At 48.8% G+C, this 23247-nt stretch overlaps 1 protein-coding gene across 5 annotated transcripts; it reads right to left on the bottom strand.

Moving 5' to 3' along the window:
• Positions 1–447: 447 nt before the first annotated feature.
• EIF4E2 (eukaryotic translation initiation factor 4E family member 2) lies at positions 448–23219 on the bottom strand. Of its 5 annotated transcripts, none has more exons than XM_081862853.1 (8): positions 23075–23217; positions 20203–20264; positions 17560–17694; positions 13282–13386; positions 12407–12559; positions 12178–12314; positions 3311–3391; positions 448–896 (listed from the first exon to the last, which is right to left on the bottom strand). In XM_081862853.1, the coding sequence occupies exons 2-7, from the start codon at positions 20254–20256 to the stop codon at positions 3346–3348; spliced, it is 630 nt and encodes a 209-aa protein (XP_081718979.1). In that variant the 5' UTR covers positions 20257–20264; positions 23075–23217; the 3' UTR covers positions 448–896; positions 3311–3345. The 5 variants fall into 5 exon arrangements, with proteins under 5 accessions (XP_081718979.1, XP_081718977.1, XP_081718980.1 ...); XM_081862851.1 differs by having other exon boundaries at positions 20150–20264; positions 23075–23214; XM_081862854.1 differs by lacking the exon at positions 17560–17694 and having other exon boundaries at positions 20150–20264; positions 23075–23219.
• Positions 23220–23247: the final 28 nt, after the last annotated feature.

Raw genomic sequence — 23247 nt, 5'->3', positions numbered from 1 at the left:
AAAGACACCGCTTTCCAGTAATAGCTCAGTGACAAGTGTCATACGTAGCCCTGGTTTCCAGACTAAAAAGGAAAACCCCAGAGGCAGAACCAGAAGAGGTGCTTGCTCTGATTGTCCCTGGTCTGTTTTCTTAATAACCTTTGAATTCTTGTTCCTGTTCTATTGCACTGCCATGGCCAAAAGATCTTAAACGCCTGTCATGTTTGACTGATTTATTAGCTCAGTTAACTTTGCAACTGGGGCAGCCTGAAGAGAACCTGCAAAGCCCCCGCCCCCCCCCCGAGTGTAAATGTGCAGTCATGCACATTTAACCTGCTTAAAGCCCCAGCACCTGCCTGTGTTCCCCCAGAAGTCAAAGAGAGTGCTCAACTCCTCCCCTTAAGGTCTTCCAAGCAGGTTGCCCTCTCAGATACCTGTTAAGCAGACACGACGACAAGGAGGAGGGAGTAGAGGCCTAATCGTTTATTGGCAGAGGTGAAATGGGGGCACCTGCCAATCGCCAGACTGCCTCCGCCTCTGCAGCAGACATCCGGTTAATACTGGAAATTCCTGGGCAGGAAGAGCCACTTAGCAGGAGGACCCTCCACATCGAAGAGAAACGAGGCGGTAGGGCACCCGGGCTCCGGTGTGGAATGCAAAGTACGGTCACCCACTGGGCTGGACCAAGATGCTTGGGTGCTGGAAGGTCAGTCTTTGGCACAGGGGTGAAAGCCATTGTGTGTCAAATGCCCAGGCCATCCTGCCTCCTCAGCCAGCGGACACATGCACACAGAAAAACCCTCCTCTCCCCCTGCCCGCCTTTTCTGAGCCAGGCTGAGGAGGAGCTGAGTGCTGTATCCCCTCCTCCTTCTGCTCCTCACAGTGCGATCTTGGTATTTCGGAAGCTTGAGTTATCCCTGAAAGACAGAGGAGGGAAAGGCGGTTAGCAAATGTATTCTGTCCAAGAAAAGCGGCTGCAGTTTGGTCCACGATGCTCAGGGGAAATTTAGTAGTCAAACATGTTCAAGTTGTGTCGTCCCCCATCCCCCCGCTGCAGCAAAAACAAAAAAAGGTTGCTGAGTGAACAAGTACAGGGCATGAATTTTGGCCACAGGTAGGCCCAGGAAATCCAATAATAAAAATAATTATAAACAGGCATCCTGAGACCCTGTCTATCACAAGGAACTGCATTGCTTGAGATATCCCCCAACTCTTCACTGATGGGAAGAGTGCCTCCCATGCACGTAAAGACAAAACGTGAATAGAGCAGCTTGTGACCCATAGTATCAGCAGAACTGCAGGTAGGTGGATCAAGGGAGAAAAATTGGATTCTGAACATCCCTTCCTTCAATTTAATGGTTGGTGCTGTTAGCCACATGCATCCAATATGATTCAATTCCCTATCAAAGTGTACATTATCCTCCCAACTGCATCCCCCGCAACCATTTCTGGTTCTGTTCAAAACCTTGCCCCCTGAACAGGTCATAGCTCCCCTAACAACAGTAAAGGGGGTGGCCTATGTGTTTGAGAAAGGCGAGCCTAAGAACCTGATCTGGGAAGATGCAGCTCTGCTAGATCAGGGGAGGGAAAATGAGATGACTCTGAAGTGGAAGGGGAGCTAAAAGATCTCCCTACTAGCAGCCACATAGGATGCCACAAAAAGCCTGGAATGGGCTTGGTAAGATGCTCAGAGAGCAAACTCCATTGGGCAAGGGCGACTGGAGAAACCCCCAGGGGGGAAATACAGGATTGGCCTGGCCTGCAAAACTATTGCAAGGCTGTCAAAAGCAAGGCAGAGTGAGAACATCTGGAGGACCTGGGACAAGAGGCAAGGGTAAATGCACCAGGTCCTTCAGGTGCAACCTTGCACCATGCTTGATAAACAGGTGCACATGCATGTAAAGGGGGCCTCTGAACATAACACGTTTGCTGCTCTGCAGGCCACACTGCAGAGTGGCAAGGAATGCACATCTCCTCCCCAGGAACCAGCGTGGCTCAGCCACTATGCGTCAGGGCAGCAAGCTCATATTAGCCTGTGGAAGGAGACACAAATCTCCACCTCTTGCGTTTGTGCTTTGTGACACTTGACTTAGACTGTGTAAAATGTTTGCAGGACTGGGGGGCCCTCGCTCTGCTCCCTGCTCTAACAGCTGGCATCCACCCAACACAAGCAAGTGGGAGACGTACCTCTCAGCCTCACAAGGCCTCCTCCCTCTGGAACAGCGACCTTTGCAAACAGGCAAAGGGGCTGTCTGGAAGTGGGCAGCTAACATACGGCCATTAGAGAACCTGGTTTCCACTATTAATGTAGGCTCATAGAGAGATGATATTACTGAGTGGAAGACTGATCACAGCACAGATGCAGGGAACCTTTGGCCCTCCAGATGTTGCTCAACTACAACTCCCATCAGCCCCAGCAAGCATGGCCAATGGCCAGGGATGAAGGGAATTGGGCAGGTTGCTTTTCATTCTTCTTCTTTAAATTTCCCCAGAACCCCCCCCCCAAATTACATTATGAAAACTTGTATTCTCGTACACACAATACAACTTATAACAGTACACATCTCTCCTACACATCCTTATTAAGTGATCCACAAGCTATTTCAAACCTTTGGAACTGGTCTTTAGTTGTATTTCGGATATATTGTATTTAGAATGAAATTAATAAAAAACTGAAAATTGGGGAAAAAAAAAAAAGGAACTGGTCTTTAGTTTTACTGGAGAACAAACTAAAGCTCCATCGTTCTCCCGCAAAGGTGTCGTTGTGCTTTGTTCCTCTCGCCAGCCTCAATTTGTGAGTCAATTTCTCCATAAGGGCTATACGCCACACACTATTGTACCAAGCATTCAAGTTTGCGTCTCTTACATCCTTCCAGAATGTGGCTATTAACCATATGAGAGAAATCCGATTTATCCACCAAGTCCTGATTTTCATTTAAAAACAGACTCCGTAATGGGATGATGGGAGTTGTAGAGCTGAGCGACAACTGGAAGGCCAAAGTTTCCCCACACCTTTTCTACAGGTAACGTTGACAAAGGTCTGTTTTATTTCCTTTTTTTCCTCTTGGAGACCAGAACTGGCTTTGCGCAGGCCAGCCAAGGCGACCAGAGCTTTGTGGTCTGCTCTGCAAGGCTGCTGCAGCATTAAGAATCGCAGCAAATCTTGTCGACAGAGAAAGGCCAATAGTTTGTCCCGGCAGTGGGACAAGGGAGCTGCCCAGGCTGAGAGTGACCAAGAGTCTATGCTGGGGAGGGAGAGAGGGGAGGGGAGGGGGGGCTCTGGCTGAGAGGTGCACCTCACAATCATGTAAGAAGAAATATGAGGCCCTACCCTGGGTGTGTGAGAGAGGGAGGAAGAGCCCCCGTTCAGCGGCCGCCGCTGTTCACCAGCCCATGAAACTCCTCCCAGGCCCTGGCAAGCCAGAGGGGTGGGGGGACGAAAATGAGAAGAGGGTAGGGTGGGGAGGAAGAGAAGGGGATAAAACAACGGTGACAACACACACACACACAGAGGAGAGGAAAAGAAAAGAAAACGAGCACTTCAAACCAAAGGCTTTAACTCTGAACAAGAGCAAAAGAGCAATCGTGCGCAGTTTTAAAGTGCTTGCCCGGAAGGCGCAAAGCAGGCTCCTAACAAGGGAAGCCGATTTGAAAATGCAGCCCAGGCATCTCAGGGGGGCAGAAGGCAGGTCAGGAGCTCTTCACCGTGTGCCCCAGCCCCACAACGCCCGAGTAGGCGGCATTTGCTCCCATTTTCCCCTGGCCTCACCCACTCCTCCCCTCCCTCTGTTGGAAGCGTGATTTTTTTGGGGGGGGGCTCTTGGGACAAAGATCCGTGCTGTTTTTAATCTTCTGTTTCTCTGTAAAGTTCCACGCATACCGTACACGGTGCAAATAATGGTATTCAGAGACACAAAGAAGTACATCAAGCTACCTTGTATGGATACAAACCATTAATCCATCCAGCCCCTTGTTTTGTCCAACAGAGGGAGAAAAAGAGGGAGGGGAAAGATGGCCATATGAGGTTGTCCAACACTAATCTAGCTCAATATGGCCTGTTTACTGACCACCACCACCTCTCAGTGCTACATGAGGTCCTTAAGTGAAAATGCCAGGGAGGCAGCATAAAGCATGGATGCAAAACATGTGCTCCTCTACTGAGCTATGCTCCTCTCTTCCTACCCTATGGTCCATGGGTTCGAGCCCCACGTTGGGCAAAAGATTCCTGGGTTTCAGGGGGCATGACTAGATGACCCCCATGGTCACTTCCGCTCTACTATTCCACAATTCTGTACAGGCCTTGCCATGCTCACCTTATTTCCATAGTTCTTCTCTCTGCCCCACTTTTCCAGGATATATAAGAAACAGCATCTCATTGTCTCAGAGCAATTGAACACCTAGTCTAGCATGGTCAACAGAGGCCTCAAAATCCGAAGGCTCCAGCTGGGAGATCTCTGAACCTCTAAAACCTGAAGCCCTTTAACTGGGAGGGAGACTCCCCAGCAAGCTGATATCTTGCTTTCGCTGCCTAAAACCTCCCCCCCCCCGAAAACATGGGAGAGCTTACAAGCGATGAAATTTCTCCACCACACTCAGGCCTGAGAAGAACCCTGGGCAATGCATCACGCTGCATGCTGAACACAAGTCCGTTAATAGAGCCATTTTTTGATTGGAAAGCGGAAGCCAATTGTTGCCAGTCACGTCCTGCCTTAAATCTGCTTAGCTAATGACACCCACAATAAACATAAAAGCGTGATCACTATCTGCAGCAAAAGTGCTTTCAGATAAATCTCGGGGAATGGGCCTAATGTTGCCTCCTCTGGCGCTATTTTTCTCACTGATGGGCCAAGTGAGCAGGAATTGGGGGGGGGCGCCTGCCTGCTTTGCGGAGTCAGACAAATGGAGGCGGAATTGGGAGAGAAGACGATTACCTTAACAACTGCCCCTTCGCGTGGCTTTCTGCTGCCAGAAATACTCTCTTCTCTGAAACTCTTCTACAGCAGCACAGGGGGGAGAGCCAACCCGGCTTTCACAATCTCTACACCCCTTCACTGGGTTCCCCCCTCTAACGCTACTTTTCAGGCTGGAGTTCAAGCTTTACCGAGTCACGACACATTGGTTCACCTAGCTCAAAGATGTCTGCACTGGCTGACGGTGGCTTTCCAGGGTTGCGCTTCAAGCCAAACTACAGATTTTCTCCCATTCCCTCGCTCCTAGATCTCAACAGATCTGCTGCCTCACAACTTGCCAGCAATCCCACCTAGAAGTCACCAGTGTTGCTTCCTCGTTACCAAAAGAGGTGCAGATTTTGTCATCACGATCTGTCTACATCACATGGTTTTTCTCAATCAGAACCCTTACTTCTGTTGCTTTGAGATTTGCCTGGAGAATCCCAGAGGCTTGTGTGGGGTGAGTTCCTTCTATCAAATGGCAGACCCTTCTCCCAGTTCCGCTTTCCTTCCATATAAGATGAGCGTGGGATGAGCATGTTCCTAGTAATCCTGCAGCCAGAATACCAGGGAGTGTCTTTAGGAGGGGGAATGTTTCTGTGGGACCGCTCTCTGTCAGCTGGAGCTGCAGAAGCTGCCAGGGGGCCAATTAATGCCTGCTGTGAAGGGGCTCAATTAAGATGCATTGTTGACTCAAGCTGGCACAACTTCAGTCAGTTTCCTTCTCCCCTGCCTGCCCCACGAGCTGGCCTTTCCTGTCCCTCTGGCTCCATGCAATGTGGACGGGAAAGAGATCAATCCAGCTGCCCCACAGGACCACTTTGGTGCAGAAGCAAAATCCCCAGCCCTGCTGCCATGCTCAGGAGCAACTGGAACGGGTCCTTTTGTCTGAGCCTCCTGGAGACAAAGGATTTGTGCTGCAGGAAGGACCGAGAGTGCAAAGCGATTCCAGGGCTTAAACACTTCTGACTCCCGTGGCTGAACTCTCTTTGAGCTGAAAATGGTGTGAGAGAAGGGAGGTGGAGGCCTTCAGTTTAAAGCTCTTAGGCCCAGCCTGAGAAGCCCTGCAATGGCCACCAAGAGCAGACTGGGGCCAGAGAAGCATTTCTAAGTTTCTCATGGGGGGAAGAGGGCTGGGAGGAAAGAGGGCATGGAGGGCAGGCCACTGACTTAGAACAGAGGTGGGGAAGTGGTGGCCTTCTAGCTGTTGTCGGATTCCAATGCCCATCGCTGGCCATGGAAGGTGGGGCTGATGGGAGATGCAGTCCGAAACCATCAAGATCAGTGGCTCCCAAAGTGGGCAGCACTTGTTGGTGTAACGTGAACAATGGGTTAAATTGCACAGGGCTTGGTCTGACACCCCCCATGACCAGATGTTTGGAGATAAGGTGCCAGGTGCACTGGGTTACCATAGCAACACCACCGAGGTCGAGTGTATGGCTTGTTGAGCCATGCACCCTCCCCACTGGTTCAGGAACGCAGAGACGAGTCCAATAGTCTCTAGGGTGTTGCTTTCGTTATGTCCTGGGAGGTCCATATCCTGAAGTCCTGTCCTGTTTGCTGTTCAGGGTCTGACTCTGAATATGCAAGAGTTAGAGGAAGAGGCTGTGGGTTTGACGCAGCAACATTAGCTAGCATGGTGATAGTTTTTGTGGCTCTGTGCATATGTATCTTGACTTCAAAGCCCTGAAGAACTGTATATATTAGACAGTAATGTTTAGCTTTGTCTTGCGCCAGAAGACAGTAAACACTTTGTTGCTTTGAGCGGTGTGGGAGAGTTTTTCCCTTAACCGGGAAATCTGGAAGAAGCTGCTCTGATGGGAGCAGGAAATCTCTGAAGACTCTGCTGGGGCTCCCTGTACTCAGCTGATGCGTCACATGGCTCAAGTTGTGGTGAACAGCCAACTGACTTCCACCAACAGTACCACCCCGTGGGGAGCCACAAAGAGGCAAGCGGATGGAAACGGGGCGCAGAAGGTGCAAATGACTATCACTGGAACTCGCTCGTGAATTTTGTAGATATAATTAAACTAAATAGGTTTAACTGGATTTTGAATAGATGTGCAATTAATTGCCCATTTTGAATTTTACTGTGATGTTACCTTCCTTAGTGGGTTGTGAAAACTGCTCATCCAAGTAAGGCTTTTTTATAGGGTGGGGGGGCACTGGAGAGGTATTTATGGAACCAAGGGGGCAGTGACCCAAAAAGTTTGGGAACTACTGATCTATTTAGTCACCGACATGCTACCCCAGGCTTAGGAAGTGCCACAAGACTTGCTTCTGTAGTTCTGGAAGAGAGCCTTGCACCCTCACAACAAATGATTGTGGCAAGGGGTCTGTTTCTTCCACAGTGAGACTGCATGGTTTTGGAGGAATGCCCTTGCAAACAGGGGTTGATGGAGGCACAGAAAAGTGTGCTCGCATGAAGAGAAGACCCAGGCAGCCCCCTGTGCCAGCTTACCTCTTCATTTTGATATTCAAATTCTTTTAGTTTGTGTTTTTAATCACAAACCACCGGGGGAGCTCTAATGGCTGAAAGGCAGCCGGCATTCAGTTAACACTGTCAGTAAATGAGCAAAACAGTCAGTGGAGGGCAAACGTCTGTGGATTGCTACCTCCCGAGTCACCTTCACAATGCAAGGAAGGGTTCAGAGCTGAGCCCGCCAGAGGGGGTTATAAGCGGCAGCTCAGCTGCCCAGAGAGGAAAGGCTGTGAGACCCAGGAACTCACATTATCCCAAACTCGGCTCACGGCATAAATAATGAAGTGATGGGAACACAAATTACCCCCCGAGCGAGCAAAGGTACCGTAAAGCAGGCAGTGAAGGCTCCATTAAAGCAAAGACCAACAGGCACACTGCCTTGCTGCATGATGCATTTTCCATCAATCTGATAATAAAATTCAGGAGATTTCTCTTCCCTGCAGTGCCTGGTGAATCAGAGACCTTAAGTCCTTATATGCTGGAGTTCCAGGAAACTGATGGGGATCCGCTACTGTGCAGCGGATACTGGAAAATTTGCCTCATCTATTCTGCTGCTCTCTAAAACTCAGCTGTCACCTGTTTGTGGTGAAATTCATTCCCTGTCTACCCTAGCTAGTCTGCATATGTCTATACATACATTTTTGTGTGTGAGAGAGGGGGGGGGAGGGACGGACGGACGGACGGACTCTGGAATTACCAGTTTCACAGCTTCATTTGTACTGACTACAAGGGGGTGCAGAATAAAAGTCTGATTTATTTTAGAGCTGTGATTCACTGAATTTATTCTATTACCATTGCATTTTGTTGAACTATTTTACAGTATTGTGTGTGGTGCACTGTGTGTTGGGTCTTTATTCTTAACCCCCACTAAATGTGCCCCAACTTCAGTTGATTATAAGACTGCAGAGTAAGTCTATGTTATCTTTTCATTATAAAAAAAAAACAACATCATGCAGATTTAGAGGCAGGTTTTTACAAACAAAAGCCAGACCTGGATCAACAACTGAGCAACGGCTACTCAATGCAGAAACAAAAGCAGATGGGTGATGGGCAGAACAGTATCAGAATCCTCCCCCCCAAAAAACCTTTTGTTCTATATTGATTGCCAAGTTAAATACCCACCCATGCAATCACAACACTCTCACATCCAGAAGTACCATCATGGACACCAGGGACTCTTGATGAAAACTGGCAACCATCTCAACATGAGATGCTCCCCGCTCCCTGATTTTTCTTGTGCAACAGTCCCAACATGAATCACTTTCTCCAAAAATAAAAGGATTCCACAAACTTCCCTAGATAAGCTGCACCATCAAGAAATGACTCTGCCATCACCCCACACAAACACAATATTTCACCCAAGCCAAGGTGGGGGACCTCTGGCCTTCCTAATATTACTGGACTCCAACTCCCATTGGCCCTAACCGCTGGCCATGCCGGATGGAGCTGAGCAGAGGTAGTGTTCAATGGGTGGGTCTCACCCCAACCTGAAGCAAGCTGCACCAGCAATGCTACCACTGGTTTTCCAATGTCACTTGGGGGTTTTCATTGGGGTGGCGGAGAGGGAGAGAGAGAAACGAGGTGGAGGCAAAATAGGAGAATTACAGAGAGACAGACAGAGGGAGAAAAAGAGGGAGGGGAAAGATGGCCATATGGTAAATAACGAGAAATGGGTCCTACATTGCAGGATGCAACTACAACGCAAGTCTGAAAAGGGTCAAAGTTGCCAATCTAAATGAATCCTCCTGCACTTAAACCCATTACTAATTGCCCTCTTCTCACTAGATACAAGGAGGGAAATGTTTCTTCATCTGTCCCCATATTTGAAAGCCATCAAATTCCTCACCTCCTTCAAAGATCCGAAAAGAAAAGCCCCCTCCCAATAGGGAGCAGCTGCCTTGGCTCTTAGCCGCCATCTGACATGTCCTGCACAAAGTTGCCAATGATGCACTGGCTTGGGGTGGGCAAGTTCAGGATTCTACTACCTGGCAGCTCCATCAGGGCAGAGAGTACCTAGCTTAGGACTGGATATGGAATTGTTCCTGCCTTCCAACCTGCTTCCTAACAGCCTACAGCTCAGGCAACTCGCAAATGAAGTCTGCCAACCTCCCGGCATTAATGGATGTCAGGATGCAACCTCCATGATCAGGGACAGTATACCTTGGAGAACCGGAAGTTGAAGGACAAGTAACAGAAGGGATAGCTGTCTCCATCCCTGCTCATGAGTTTTCAGAGGCTGCTGGTTGGACACTGTTGTAAACACAGTGCTGAATGAATGAAACCTTTGGTCTCATCTAGCCAAGCAATATTTTCTCTCTCTCTCTCTCTCTCTCTCTCTCTCTCTCTCTCTCTCTCACACACACACACACACACACACAGTTGGCATCTGTCTGTCTCAAGAGACAATGGAGTGTGCCTCCCAGGGTGAAGTCAAACTGCTTCCCTGGGGCGCAAGCCTGGGCAGTGTGTCTGGAGGTCCTGGGCTGCCTCACTGATGTGATCCAAATAGGTTTGGCACCAGCTTGGCTGCAGGAGTTGCTGGAAGGAGGTGTACCAGATGCCACCCAACCGCCTTAGGGACTCAACTCTGGAAATGTGTAGAGTTTACTCCTAACCCTTTTTTTCTCCCAAAGATATCCTGCAAGGCAGCAGAGGTTTAGAATGAGTTTTCCTCCTCCTAGATGGGTTACCTTCCCAGGACGAGTTCTGTCTGCCCCTCGCTTCCCTCTACAGCATATGCAGAAACCGCCTTATTGACTGCTGGAAACACTATTGGTCTCATTCGCTCAATCCGCTGGAACCTGTCTTCGCATGTAGGGGAAGTCCCTAACTCACTGATGGGTTTCAAACCCATCGACTACTGTCGCCTGGTTTAGCCAGCCAGTCAAAGCCATTTCCCGGGGTGTAGCCACTGTTGCATGCTGACAGCTTCTGAGAACCACAGGTGAGAGCGGAGTGCAAGATGGGGACCAAAAGTGGACAAACTACCCCAGAAGGAGCCCACCAGTGGTACTACCCCTCCTTTAACGCCCTCCTCTGGGATGGTCTTGCTTCCTTCCTCCCTGGGATTCTGCTAGCCAGGGGAAAAGAAGCAGGTGCCCTGCTGCATCCTTGCTCACTCACTGGACCAGAAAACCCTCTTACTGCTGAGTTCTACTTCTGCATTTTATTCATCTGTCCTCCCTCTTCCTTGGCTACGTTAATCTTCCAGCGTCAGCCCACGCGCCCCAACCTGCATCTTTGCTTATAGTGCACTTAAGTGAAAAGGGTTTTTCACATTTTTCACCCCCAATATGAAAGCTCTTAAATATGCAGCGATCCTTCATCACTTTGCGGGAGAATTAAAGTCATCTTCAATGGCCTGGCCTGGTAAACTATAACGCTCTCATTTAAAATACAGCTGTCCTCTCCGTGTACTATAATCCTCTCTTCTAGTTAAAGGGCCTCTGTCACCGGGGGGGGGGGGTTAATATACAGCATTTATTATGATTAGAAATCATTTGTACAGCACAGTAAATTTACATAGCGCCTTCCTGAGAACATTTATAAATCTAATGGGTCTATAAATCCCCGTTAGTCTCTGTGTTTTATGTCTCCAGGAATGTGGTGCACTCAAATCACACCCCCTCCCCTCCTGCCACCTTGGCTTGGAAAAGGGGGAGACCCACAATCCCAGCCCACTCTACCAAGCAGCTACCGGAGGGCCAAGGCTGGTTTCGGGGAACGCTGGCATTCCTTGAAGGCTTACTGACAGCCAAGCCACCTTCAAACTCACCACTAGTGAGCTGACTCCGCAGGGAGGGAGGTGCTAAAGGAGGCCCTCTGAGTTCCTGGCCAAAATCCTACGTGAAGCAGATGAGAATCTTTCCCAGAATCCTCCAGGGAGAAGAGCCAATATGTTGCAGGACTCACAACTCCCATCATCCCCAATCAGCTTGGCCAATGAGATACAAGATCACAGTCTTTGTACTTTGCAGCACCTGGAGAGGACAAGGGTGGCTGCCCCTGCTCTGGAGGATGCTGGGACCCCTGTGGCAGATGCCCAAGGGTTCCTTAGCGGACCAAGGGACACACAAGCTCCATCAGACCTCCTGTTCCCACAACTGCCACCCAGGAAGCAGAGCGTATTCCACTAGCTCTGCTGCGACACACTAACTCCAACAGGCACCTTCTGCCCTGAACTGTGCCAGATGGTAGGAGCAACTATTCAGAAACTGGTGCCTGAGCTTTGATTCCGATTTTCCTCTTCCCTCCCTGTTCCTTTTTCCTTGTGTGCTGTGCTTGTGCCTGAGCTTTGATTCCGATTTTCCTCTTCCCTCCCTGTTCCTTTTTCCTTGTGTGCTGTGCTTGTGCCTGAGCTTTGATTCCGATTTTCCTCTTCCCTCCCTGTTCCTTTTTCCTTGTGTGCTGTGCTTGTGGGTAGGTACTGTTTTGCTCCGATTGAACTCAAGCTGCCCTGGGAGCCTTTCCTGGCCGAAGAGTGAGGTACAAATGCTCTACATAAATGAACAAACGGGGTCCCTTGAAGGTGGAGAGCACTGATGCCGGTGAGCTAGGCCACTAACTGCAGGCAGCAAGAAGGCTGTGCGTAGCCCTCAAGGCAACACGTGCCAGAACAGAAGAAGCTGTGTGAGACACCAGAAGTGTCCCAGTGTGGTGACAGCGCCACAGCTCCACAGGACAAGGAATGGATCCCTGCATTAACACGGCAGACACAGAGGCAAGCCCATTACAGCCAGTGCTCCCCTCCCCCCTCGCCGCACGTACTTGATGCTGTCCGTGTGGGTTTTGTATTCCATGATGGTGTTGGGGGGCAGGTTCAGCACTCGCCGGAGCGTGTCCCGTATCCGGGCCGTGGTCGCTTGGTCGCTGGCCGTCTTGTTCCATATGGAGATGATGTCCTCCTGCAGGGCGAATGCCGGGGGGTGAGCAAAAGGGGATCTCCCACGCCTCAAGACGGCAAGGCTGGTCCCGCGACACCCAGAGCGCGCCTTACCTGGAAGCGGACGGAGACGACCGCCCCACAGATTTCTTCGCCCACCATGAACTGCTCTCCCAGCATTGCCAGGATGAGGTTCTCCCAACACCGAGAAGCTAAGCCCTTCCGGAGACGGATGATCCACTTGCCGCCGTTCTTGTTGGCATCATCCTGGGAAGACGAAAAGGAAGAAAATGAGGCCAACTTTCACACTGCCCCAAACCAGGGAGGGCTTTTCTTCCCCGGCTGCCTCTACGAAAGCAGTCCTTGCAATCTTTTTAGGCTGTACCCAGTAAAAGCAGCGGGATGGGCCAAATAAGAGCAATATGGCACCTAGGAGTAGGGGAAGGACAAGGCCTCAGACTATTTCTTTTTCCTGAACAAAATCATATATTGAGAAAAGGGACTATTTCAATGTCATATTAGCTATGTTAATAGCGATAAAGCTTCTCTTAGACCCCCAACGACTCTATTGGCACCTGCCCTGGGATTTTAGGGTGAAGGGTGGGAAATAAAGTAGAGGGGATATCTCAGTTGAATGGCATGAAGATTGCAGGACTTTATTTCTGTATTCTGGCGTTTTGTCTCTTCCAGCAGGCCTGTTTAATATCTGGTTTCTTTTCTTGCATTTAAACCTCTTAGGTACAACTTCGAAAACTATATTTTTACTTAAATGAAGGGAGTTAAAAGTTTTAGATGAAATAGTCTTAGGAAACAGTAACTGATTTCCTAGTTTGAATGATCACCCACTAACAGCAAATGAAAAATAAACAGATGTAAGTGCAGCCAGTGAGACCTATTACAGACCCATCTGCACCCCTCAGCTCAGCTTCTGCGTCCTTTTTGTGATCTTCTCCTGTTTCCTTCCTACTGCAGCACCTGTCAGGACTCACCTCCCACATAGGTTTAATTCCTTCTTTGAAAAGGTGGAAGTCGCTGTGGCCCGTCAGGTCCCCGGGACGAACCATGTGGCTATAAAATCTCCAAAACTGCTCCACCTATATCAAGAGGAGAAGCACAGCCAAGTCAGGCAAATCTTCCAGGAGCCAAGACAGGTCTTCCTTTTCAGATTCTGGCTATGGGTGGTTGTAAGACAGCCAAGTCAGGAAGGCGTGACAGCAGCATCTCTTGTAATATTGTAAATGTCCAAGGCACGTTAAAAAAACAAACAGTGACAGGCAAGACCCCCCCTTCCTTATTCTAACTCCCACTCTCTGCTAAATGTCTGTCTGTCCCTTTGCACTTATCTTGACTGCACAACATTTCACAGCAACCTGCCCTACCACTCCCTGACTCACTTGAGCCACTGCCTCTTTCTTGGAACTCAAGCAACACTTGAGGCAGGTGACCAAATCACAGCATCATTGTGTGGTTGCTGTTTCCACTGCAGCTTCCCACCAGTGACTGATGTTGGCTTGGCATCGGATCAACCAAATATAGGTTACGTAGCAAAAGTGTGCTAAACCATTATATAAATATTAAAAACAGCTATCATATATATGCCACCTTTAGCACTCGAAGTGCTTCGTATAGGTGATCTTGCCATAATCCTTACAGTCATACCATAGGGGTAGGAGAGTTCTTACTCTTATTCGTATTATTTATTAAATTTGTATAGCACCCTATAACCACAGGTCTCAGGTCACATGTTACAACATAAAATCACAATCACATCATGCAAACAGGGAAGGGCTGGGATTAAACAACTGGGGAATGCGTATTTATTAAGCAAAATCTGTGTGCCGCTTATTTGCAAGTGAAATCACCAAGTGCTTTAGAAAGAATATAACATATACAATAAAACTGTCAATAAAAAAAGGAAGGTGAAATTTCATCCAGGGAGGTCTTGATTTCAAGTTCATTCTCTTAGCTGAGGGAAAGAACCCATAGAATAGTATAGGACTGCATGCACTGCATGCTGAAAGAAAGCCCCTACCCCAACCCCTGGTGCCCCTAGACAGAATCTGGAAGCAAGAGATGGTAAAGACTTTCCCCTGACATTTGGGAGAACTGCTGCAAGTCAAAGCAGACAATATGGGCTAAATGGGCCAATGGCCTGAGTGCGGATATGGCACCTTCAGTTGCTCAATACAAGTCATAAGCATCTTTTACTCACCGGCCTTCAGAGCAAGAATACAGCCTCCTTTCCCACAAGTTTGTAAAATAGTAGGAACTTGGGACCATGAAACATTTCACGGTGTTTAGCCACGGTTAAGCAACAGACCATTGACTGGTAGTATTGTGAATGACTAACTGGCCACTGGAACCCCCACCCTCATATTGGGGGTGCAAGTTCAGGAAGAATGGGAGCAGAAGCAGCGGCAAAATGGGTGCCACTTGCAACAACAACAACAACATGGAAAGTCCAGGGGCCTCACAGGCGCTTGTGATCATAATAGTGTCCAAGAAACTGAGGAGGAAGAAGAGAAAGAAAGCACCACTTCTCTGTTCTGCAGCAAACCGCTTTGCATCTCAGACTATCAAAAAAAAAAAAAAAAATGCCCAAAGCTGCGGCAAATTGTAAAAGAAGTCCCCCTTGCCAGAATGGAATTCAGATACAGCTCACGTCCCTTAAAATTCCACACCTACAAAGCTTTTTGCGGTGCTATATAACATGCATTATTACATCATTTGCAGAAAGGGGTTCTGCCTTTCGAGCTTTTAGGAACTAGATGGGGAGTTACACATCTTAGGCAAATGAATAAATATGCCACCCCTGGAGATCAATTCATAGCAATAACTGCACGCCAGCGGTTCTGGAGAGCGCTGCTGCCCTCCAGTGGCCCAGACACAAGCAACTGCAGGCTTGCAGAAACTGTGCTGAATTATGCGGAGTAGAACTTGTCAGAGGAGCAAGGCAATCTTCTGCATCATCTACTAAGGAAGTAAGTTCCACCGAGTTCACAGAGGCTTACTCTCAAGTAAGGGTGCCAAGGACTGCTGGCTAAGGCTCAGGTTATATGCAATAGTACCAGAACTACTGGTGTCAACACAAAGTACTAGGTGGATGCAAGGTTCTCAGTGGGTCACTCAAACGACAGTAATGTGGAAAGGAAAACGGGTCACATGTTTACTATCAGCAAGCTCATGGCTTCGGTTCTGAACAGAGCTACTGAGAAACAAGAGGATGGTATCAGGAAGGTTGGGGAAAGCTATGCAAAAGCACAATAAATCATTAGTAATTAAAATTATTAATAATTATAATACAGTTTCTTATGGTCCCAGGGTCGGTTGCACCAATTTAAAAACACAATGTCAAGCACAGTTTTAGACAATTTACTGCCACAAGAATAGAGAGGGCCTTGTCTACCTATCTATCTGTCTATCTTAGGAAAAGACAGCCCCAAAACAGCCTATTGAGGACTGAGCATGCTCAGCGGTCACAGAAATGCTGGATGTCAGCCTAGAGAGGAAACAGAAAATTTGGGGGGAAGAAGAATGGGATGGGTTGGAGTATCCTGAAAAGAAGACATGTCTGCCTGGCACACTAAACAGGAGCACTCCTCACTGCAAAACTTTCCCACTTGTGACTTCTACTGCAATCTTCCCATTTGTTCATATACTACAGTAATTCCAGCTGCTCATTATTTTTGGTTTAGGGCATTGGCTAGGCAGTCATGAAAGGGAGGTGGGGCTGGGCACAAGGGTCCCATTTGATTGGTTAAACAAGAAAGCCAGAGAGGAGGGCCAGTAGAATTCTCTCCTCACCACACCTCCCTTTGGCTACAAACAATCCAGGCACCTGCGCTGTCGCCCAGAGAGTTTCGGCACTGCAAACCTGCTCAGCCAGCTTCTTTCCAGGGCTGAGCATATGCTGGAAGACCTGCTCCCTGCCTTGCAGGCCTTTTCCCATCTGACCTGGGAAGATGAGGACCGGACTGACTCCAGCTACAAAAGCTGAGGCTGCTGAACAGCTGCCTTTTGCATCTTTATTTTAGATATTGTTGTGATTTATGCAGAAACTGTTCAGTTTGGTTTTGTCTTTTTTAATGTTTTATTTACTGTTCATGACTACTATTGTTCTGCTGTAGTTATGTGTAGTTTTTTCACGTTGTAAGCAACCTTGAGCATGCCCTGAACTGTGGAAAGGTAGCATGCAAACAGAATTATATATGTATGTCAAGATTTTAAAATGAGACACACAACCACACAAGAGAAGGCCTTCTTTCAGAACCACACTTTGCCTTTGACACAGGGTCATGTTGGGCACTTTAGAGCAGGGGTTGTCAACCTGGTCCCTACCAGCCAGTAGTGGGCATTTCAGGATTCTAGGTGGGCGGGAGGGGGTTCTACAGCACAAGCTGAATCCTCCTTCCATTGAGCACTGGTGGGCGGTAAGGAAATTTTACCATCAAGAAAGATGCATTAGTGGGCGGTAGGTATAAAAAGGTTGACTACCCCTGCTTTAGAGGAAAAGGAACGCCCTTTCTCTGATGGGGCCATGAGAACAGGAAGCACCTAGGCTGAGACACAGGATGGGGGGGGCATTTTGAGAAGTTGCCTGTGTGGCTGTTGAAAAAGGAGGGTGGGACCTAATATCAGATCAAGAGGCCCATAAACTCCAGCATCCTGCCTCCAAAAGTGGCCAGCTAGATGTTCCTCGGAAGACTGGAGGCAACTGCTCTAACCCATATTCACAAAGCACCTGGTATCTACCACTGAAGCTCCATTTAGCTGCCATGGCTACCTAGCATAAAGAGACGCGTCCCTCATGAATTTGTCTGACCCTTTTTAAAAGCTATCTAAACCAATGGTCAATCCCTGTGGCAGTGATTTCCACAGGGTGGTAAGAGATCCGTACAATGTAAAACTGCACACGGCGGCTGGTTCAGAATTCCTCCGTACAAGATGCAAGGGAGCCACTGCCACTCTGAATCCCCTATCGGTCCAGCCTAACTCTAAACACGACAGTGCACACACTCACTGTGAACGTAAGAGATATACAAAGCTGCCCCTTGGCCCCACTACCCCGATGCTGCCTGCTTGGACCGGCAGCCGCCCTCTAGGGTTTCAGAACAGGAGATTGCACCAGGGATCTTATCCATGCTGAGAATGTGCCCGATGGCTGAGCTGTGGCCCCTCCCTGTTTGCTTCTCATGCGCAGATAACACCTGCCCCGCAAGCTGCACTGAATCCAGTTAAACGAGCGACAAGACAGAAATGCAACTCACGGAGGCGAAGGTGCCAATTTGCTTGATGTTCTGTTCATAGCTCTGAGAGCTGGTGGGCCTCCCGGGGGTCCGCCTGGAGTACCAGAAGGTGTAATTATACTGCAGGGGGTGCTCAGCCGGCCCTGGAACCACAGCCTGTGTGAGAAATTGAAACAACTCATTTGTCCTTACGCATTTCTCTAAAGAGAAGGCTGAAAGATGTTTGCAGCATTAGAAGCCTGCCTGCTCCTGCCATCACGGAGCGTGAAAGAACATTTTAGCCTCATTTTCTTCCTGAAATTCGATCTCTGCTAATAGCTTGAAACAGACCATTAGTCTGGCAGGAATTGACTATACTTCAAACGAGAGATTAGCAATCCTCAGCATGCTTGAGCTTCTCCAAGCTGGCAGAGGACGAGCCCCATGAGGGACGTTTTGTGTTTCTCAAAAGCAACTCATCAGACAAGGCCAGTTCATGAACTCCGTCTACATGCCTTTATAGGTCTCCAATTGTTAGGATAACGGATCTTAACGGGGGCAGGCAGTGGGGGTCTCCTCTGTGAAGCAATGGAGAAATCTATCCCCGTTCCAAGCAGGGAAAACAGATGGAATTGAACATTTCAAGCGAATCAAGAAAACCAAATGTCGGTAATGCATACATTAGAACAAATGTGATCATCTTTACAGCTTTCCAGGGCCAAAATCACCCAACTCAGCTCCCAGCTAACAAAAGGCAAGCCAGGAAAACCTGGGCTTCATCTCTCTCCCACCCCAGAAACATCTGCACTGAAATAACCCCAGGTATGAAATAGCCCAGCTCCTTCCTGCCAGGAACACAACTTTTGAACAAAGGATGGGCTGGAGTGGGAAACTCTCATTTCCCTCAAAATGCCCACTACTTTGGCTTGGGGGGGGGGGCTTGTTTGCTGAAGGAGGAATTCAAGGTGTCTCTAGCAGGTTTTTGCACCTCCCCAGCCCCTAGCCAAAAGGGATCAATGCAAATGAGGGCCAGAAGACAGCATCTCTCTTTCACTGTCAATAGTATGATCAGGTTCAGCAATTTGCTAGTGAATGGAAACTGGAGAACACACTGTTAGAGGATAATGCTGCTCCCTGGCTTGGGTCCAGCTATTTGGTGTCAGAATCTTGGCCATGGGGTTCTATATATAACAAGCAAAATGCTGGTTATTCCGACAGGGAGAGGAAGAGTACACCTATACTGCAGAAGTTGGGTGTCCTTGATTTTGCTGGGTGTCCACCCCCGTTTTTTCTTCCCAACTGCAACATGTTTCCTTTGCCCCTTATAATTTGAAGGAGTTCGCCAACATTCAAACCTACTTCCACCTTTTGTTCCATTTGATCATGCTAGAGTGGGATGCAATTTCTACACAAAGGTTCTTTTTAAAAGGAAGATGTTGTGCCTTCCTCAAGGCCTGCACACACCTTACGTCCCAAGTCCATGGCTGTTGTGCCAAAGGAACACAAGGCACCTTTACCTTGCAGTAATTGGAAGCCTAAGGGGTGAGTACAGACTGTTCCCTACAGGTGTGGGCCTCAACCACAGCAGCTCTCTAATGCAAAGGGGAGGGCAGGAACAGATGGGCTAAACTACACAAAAAGCCTTCTCAAGCCCAGAGAAGAATCTCTGCCAGAAAATAAAAGGTATTCTATTAGGTTACATTTAATCAAAGGAACTTTGGGCAGTGGAAACCTTACAGAAAAGAACAGACCCAAAGTCCACAAATGAGTTTGCTTGAAAGGCAGGCAAGTGCCCCCTTTCCAAAGCAGAGCAGGGGCACCAGTCCTGCTGCCTTTGTAACAAAAAAGCCTCTAAACCAGGGGTGGTGACCTGCAATTCACAGTTAGGAATAACCCCTTTCCTATCTCACTGCGGGCCATCTGCTTTCACGGCTGCTAGTGAAGGCAGGAGAGAGCTGAGGAAGCACAGCCAACAGGCAGGATAGGCACATGAATCTTGCGTCAAGGTGTGTGCTTACTGAAAAGTAGAGGGAAGGTGGGCAGCCACTTCTGTAGGTTCATGTGCGCTTGCGCCAGATGGAGTCAAGGAGCGCAGTTCTAATATCAAATTTATCTACAGCTAAATGTCTGCCATTATTGTCAGGAAGCATGTTCTTGCAGAAAGAGAGATTATCTATTGCAAGCGGCTTTGGCAAGGAGAGGATACAGACATCGTGTAAGTGCCGCCCAAGGTTTCAGTAGGTATTAGGAGTGTTAGGGAACTTTGCCTTCATGACATGTTCCTAGCCTCAAGGAACAAATGGCAGCCATTTGCTTAGATAGGAGAACATAATGGGTTGTCCACGTGGAAAGTCATTAATGCTTTAGGGCTGAATTTGTTCCCAACTCCAGAACCGTATGGATGAATGGAATTGTTCGTTATCAGTCAATTCTGCTTTCAAGATAAACATTTTCAAATAATTCATATCTTCTTTAACAAAGGAAAGGCATGGAGACTAGGGAAGGGTCTTAGTGAAAGTTAACCATAGATATTCTCTGGACACTGGAGCTATAGGCTAACGCTTCCCCCGCTCCCTCAGAATCATCAACCGAACACTCCAGTCTGGTCTACAAGGAAGAGGAAAGAACGTACCTTCCTCTTGCTGATACTTTGGGGTTTGTCTCTATCATTTTTTTCCTTCTCACCATCTTTCTGTGTGCTGTTCTCTTCATTCTGGTCATGATCTCCACTGTCATCATCCTTCAGACTGGCAAAGAAGTAAATAAAATAATCAGTTTGAAAGCTCATGACTGCTGTTCCTTTTTGGTATTGTCTGAAGAACTTTTGTAGCACACCCCTGGAAACCAATCTTATAGGAAACAGTTTAAAAAGCTGGATATGTTTAGCCTGCCCTATATTTGCCATCTTTAAAAAAATAAATAAATCCCTGACACCAGTTTAAAACTGTAAACTTACTGGGGCTAGAGACCTGTTTATAAAATTTATCAAGAAAAATAAAACATCACATGCATTGATGGTCGTGTGAAATGGAGTTCCTTTTGCCTTAAACAGTCTCTAGCCTATCATCCAGCAAGGTCCCAGTCTCTTTCTTTCACAGTTATTTTTCAAAGTGTTATTGTACCCCACTAGTCCACTACAAATTCAGCGCTTTCTTCTACCACATCTGCACACCCTACTACATCCCCCATTATACTTCTTTCCCGTGTCCTGATACATGCCACCATACCAGGGAAAGTATGTCAACAGTGCTAAATAATGGTCAAACAGTGGCAGTTACATCAGGTCTTAGTGGAGTATTTTCTTATAGATGAGAAGTGATTGCCTGCAATAAGAAACAAGTGTGTATCTTGAGACTGGACCCAAAGATGTCAGTTGGGGGTTTGAACAGAGAGGTGATTATCTCCCCCTGGGTATCTCTTTGCCAGCTACAGGTGCATATCAGGCAGATACACCTGAGGTACAGTGGGGGAGAAACCCACCTCTTGATTTTTGCCTGTTAAAGCCAGTGCCTGTGTCTGTTGGGAAAGTGGCAAGACTTGTGAACGTCAACAGTGAGATACAGCCCCTTTCTAAACAAATGCAAACTGTCACTCAACCACATTTTTTCTCTACCAAAGGGCAACACAGCTCAGTGACAGAGCGCCTGCTTTGCATGAAGGTCCCAGGCCCAATGCACAGTATTTCCAGGTGGGTCTAGGAAAGTTTCCTGTATGAAACCCAGGAGAGCCACCACCAGTTTGTGTGGCCTGGGGTTGGGCAGAAGGCAGAATGGGATTGATTGGCAGATGGTTTTCGGTAGCTCAGTAAAGGGTTGCCACCTCTCTCTCTCTCTCTCAAATTTTAAAGAATAAAAACAAAAAGCCTTCCTCTTCCCCTGTTTGGCTGTCAAAACACCTGATCCACAGTGAATTTACAAACAACTGCAAGGTGGCAGACTTTGAGGTCCTTGCAATAAAACCAAGTAGTTCCCACAGGCTTGAAGACTGCCCTTGCCCTCATTACTGAGCTCTGCCCAACATGGGAAGAGACCATACCCCAGTGGTAGCTCACAGGATCCAGCTGCAGGAAGACCCTAGATCAATCCCCAGCATCTCCAGATAGGGTAGGGAAAGGCTTCATACTGAAGAACAGCCTCTGCTGGATCAGGCCAACAGCCCATCCAGCCCAGTACCCAGGGCCAGCCCAAAGCATTTCAGCACCTAAGGCAGACCCCAAAACGGCTCCCCTACCCCAGCCAGGGAAGCAGGGGGTAAGGGAAGGTGTACATCGTCAACAAGGGAGGGTGGGGGGTGAGAGAAAGATCTACCTCTGGATCTGCTGCCGCTTCACCTTGCCTCATGGGTGGGCCGGCCCTGTCCTGTCCCCTGCAGGGGCCAACCAGGTGCCCATTACAGGGAAACCCTCACTCAGGGTCCAAGCACAAGAGTGACTCTCTCCCCCTCCCAAGTCTTCCAGAAACTGCCATTCAGGACCATTCATAGGAGCCAAATCATTGGGCCGAGGTCCCTTCAGCACCACCACCCCAGTAAAATATTTGAGCCCCCCCCCCAAAAAAAAACTTATGGGCACTGCCATTCAAAGGGTGTGTGATCTTCTGATCGACTGTGCAGGGCGGTGCTTACCTGCTCCTACCCGCCCCGCCCCCCCCCACCAATACAGTGGTACCCCGGGTTAAGAATTCGTTCTGGAGGTCTGTTCTTAACCTGAAACTGTTCTTAACCTGAAGCACCACTTTAGCTAATGGGGCCTCCCGACGCCGCGCGATTTCTCTTCTCATCCCGAAGCAAAGTTCTTAACCCGAGGTACTATTTTTGGGTTAGAGGAGTCTGTCACCTGAAGAATCTGTATCATAAAATCATAGAATCGTAGAGTTGGAAGAGACCACAAGGGCCATCGGGTCCAACCCCCTGCCAAGCAGGAAACACCATCAGAGCACTCCTGACATATGGTTGTCAAGCCTCTGCTTAAAGACCTCCAAAGAAGGAGACCCCACCACACTCCTTGGCAGCAAATTCCACTGTCGAACAGCTCTTACTGTCAGGAAGTTCTTCCTAATGTTTAGGTGGAATCTTCTTTCTTGTAGTTTGGAACCATTGCTCCGTGTCCGCTTCTCTGGAGCAGCAGAAAACAACCTTTCTCCCTCCTCTATGTGACATCCTTTTATATATTTGAACATGGCTATCATATCACCCCTTAACCTCCTCTTCTCCAGGCTAAACATGCCCAGCTCCCTTAGCCGTTCCTCATAAGGCATCGTTTCCAGGCCTTTGACCATTTTGGTTGCCCTCCTCGGGACACGTTCCAGTTTGTCCGTGTCCTTCTTGAACTGTGGGGCCCAGAACTGGTGCCCAGAACTGGCAGGCGCAGCTTCTCCCCGCCCTGCAGCCCCGGGCGCCCTACTTGCCCTCACGGAGGGAGGGCGGCCTGCCTCTCCGCCCATCTCCGGCCCCCTCCGGGAGCGCAACGGCGGTTGGGGGCCGGGCCGAGGGCGACGGGGAGCCGCTTTGCACGGGGACCCCCTCCGACTAGGCCTCAGCCGCGGCGCCTCCGACTCACGCGTCGAATTTGTTGTTCATCCTCCTCGGTGACTCTCTCGCCGCCGCCGCTTCGCCTCGCCTCCTGCCGCTCGCCCGGCTACTTCCGCTCAGCCGCCGCCGCCGCTTCCATAGACACGCCGCCTACGCCGCCCTCCCTTTGCTTCCGGCGGAACCTGGTTCCCCTCGGCCCAC

The sequence above is a fragment of the Podarcis erhardii genome (assembly GCF_964252035.2).
Source record: "Podarcis erhardii genome assembly, chromosome: 5".
NCBI classification, from domain to species: domain Eukaryota; kingdom Metazoa; phylum Chordata; class Lepidosauria; order Squamata; family Lacertidae; genus Podarcis; species Podarcis erhardii.
The sequence above is the reverse complement of the archived record's forward strand: the minus strand, read 5'-3'. Positions and strand labels throughout refer to the sequence as shown.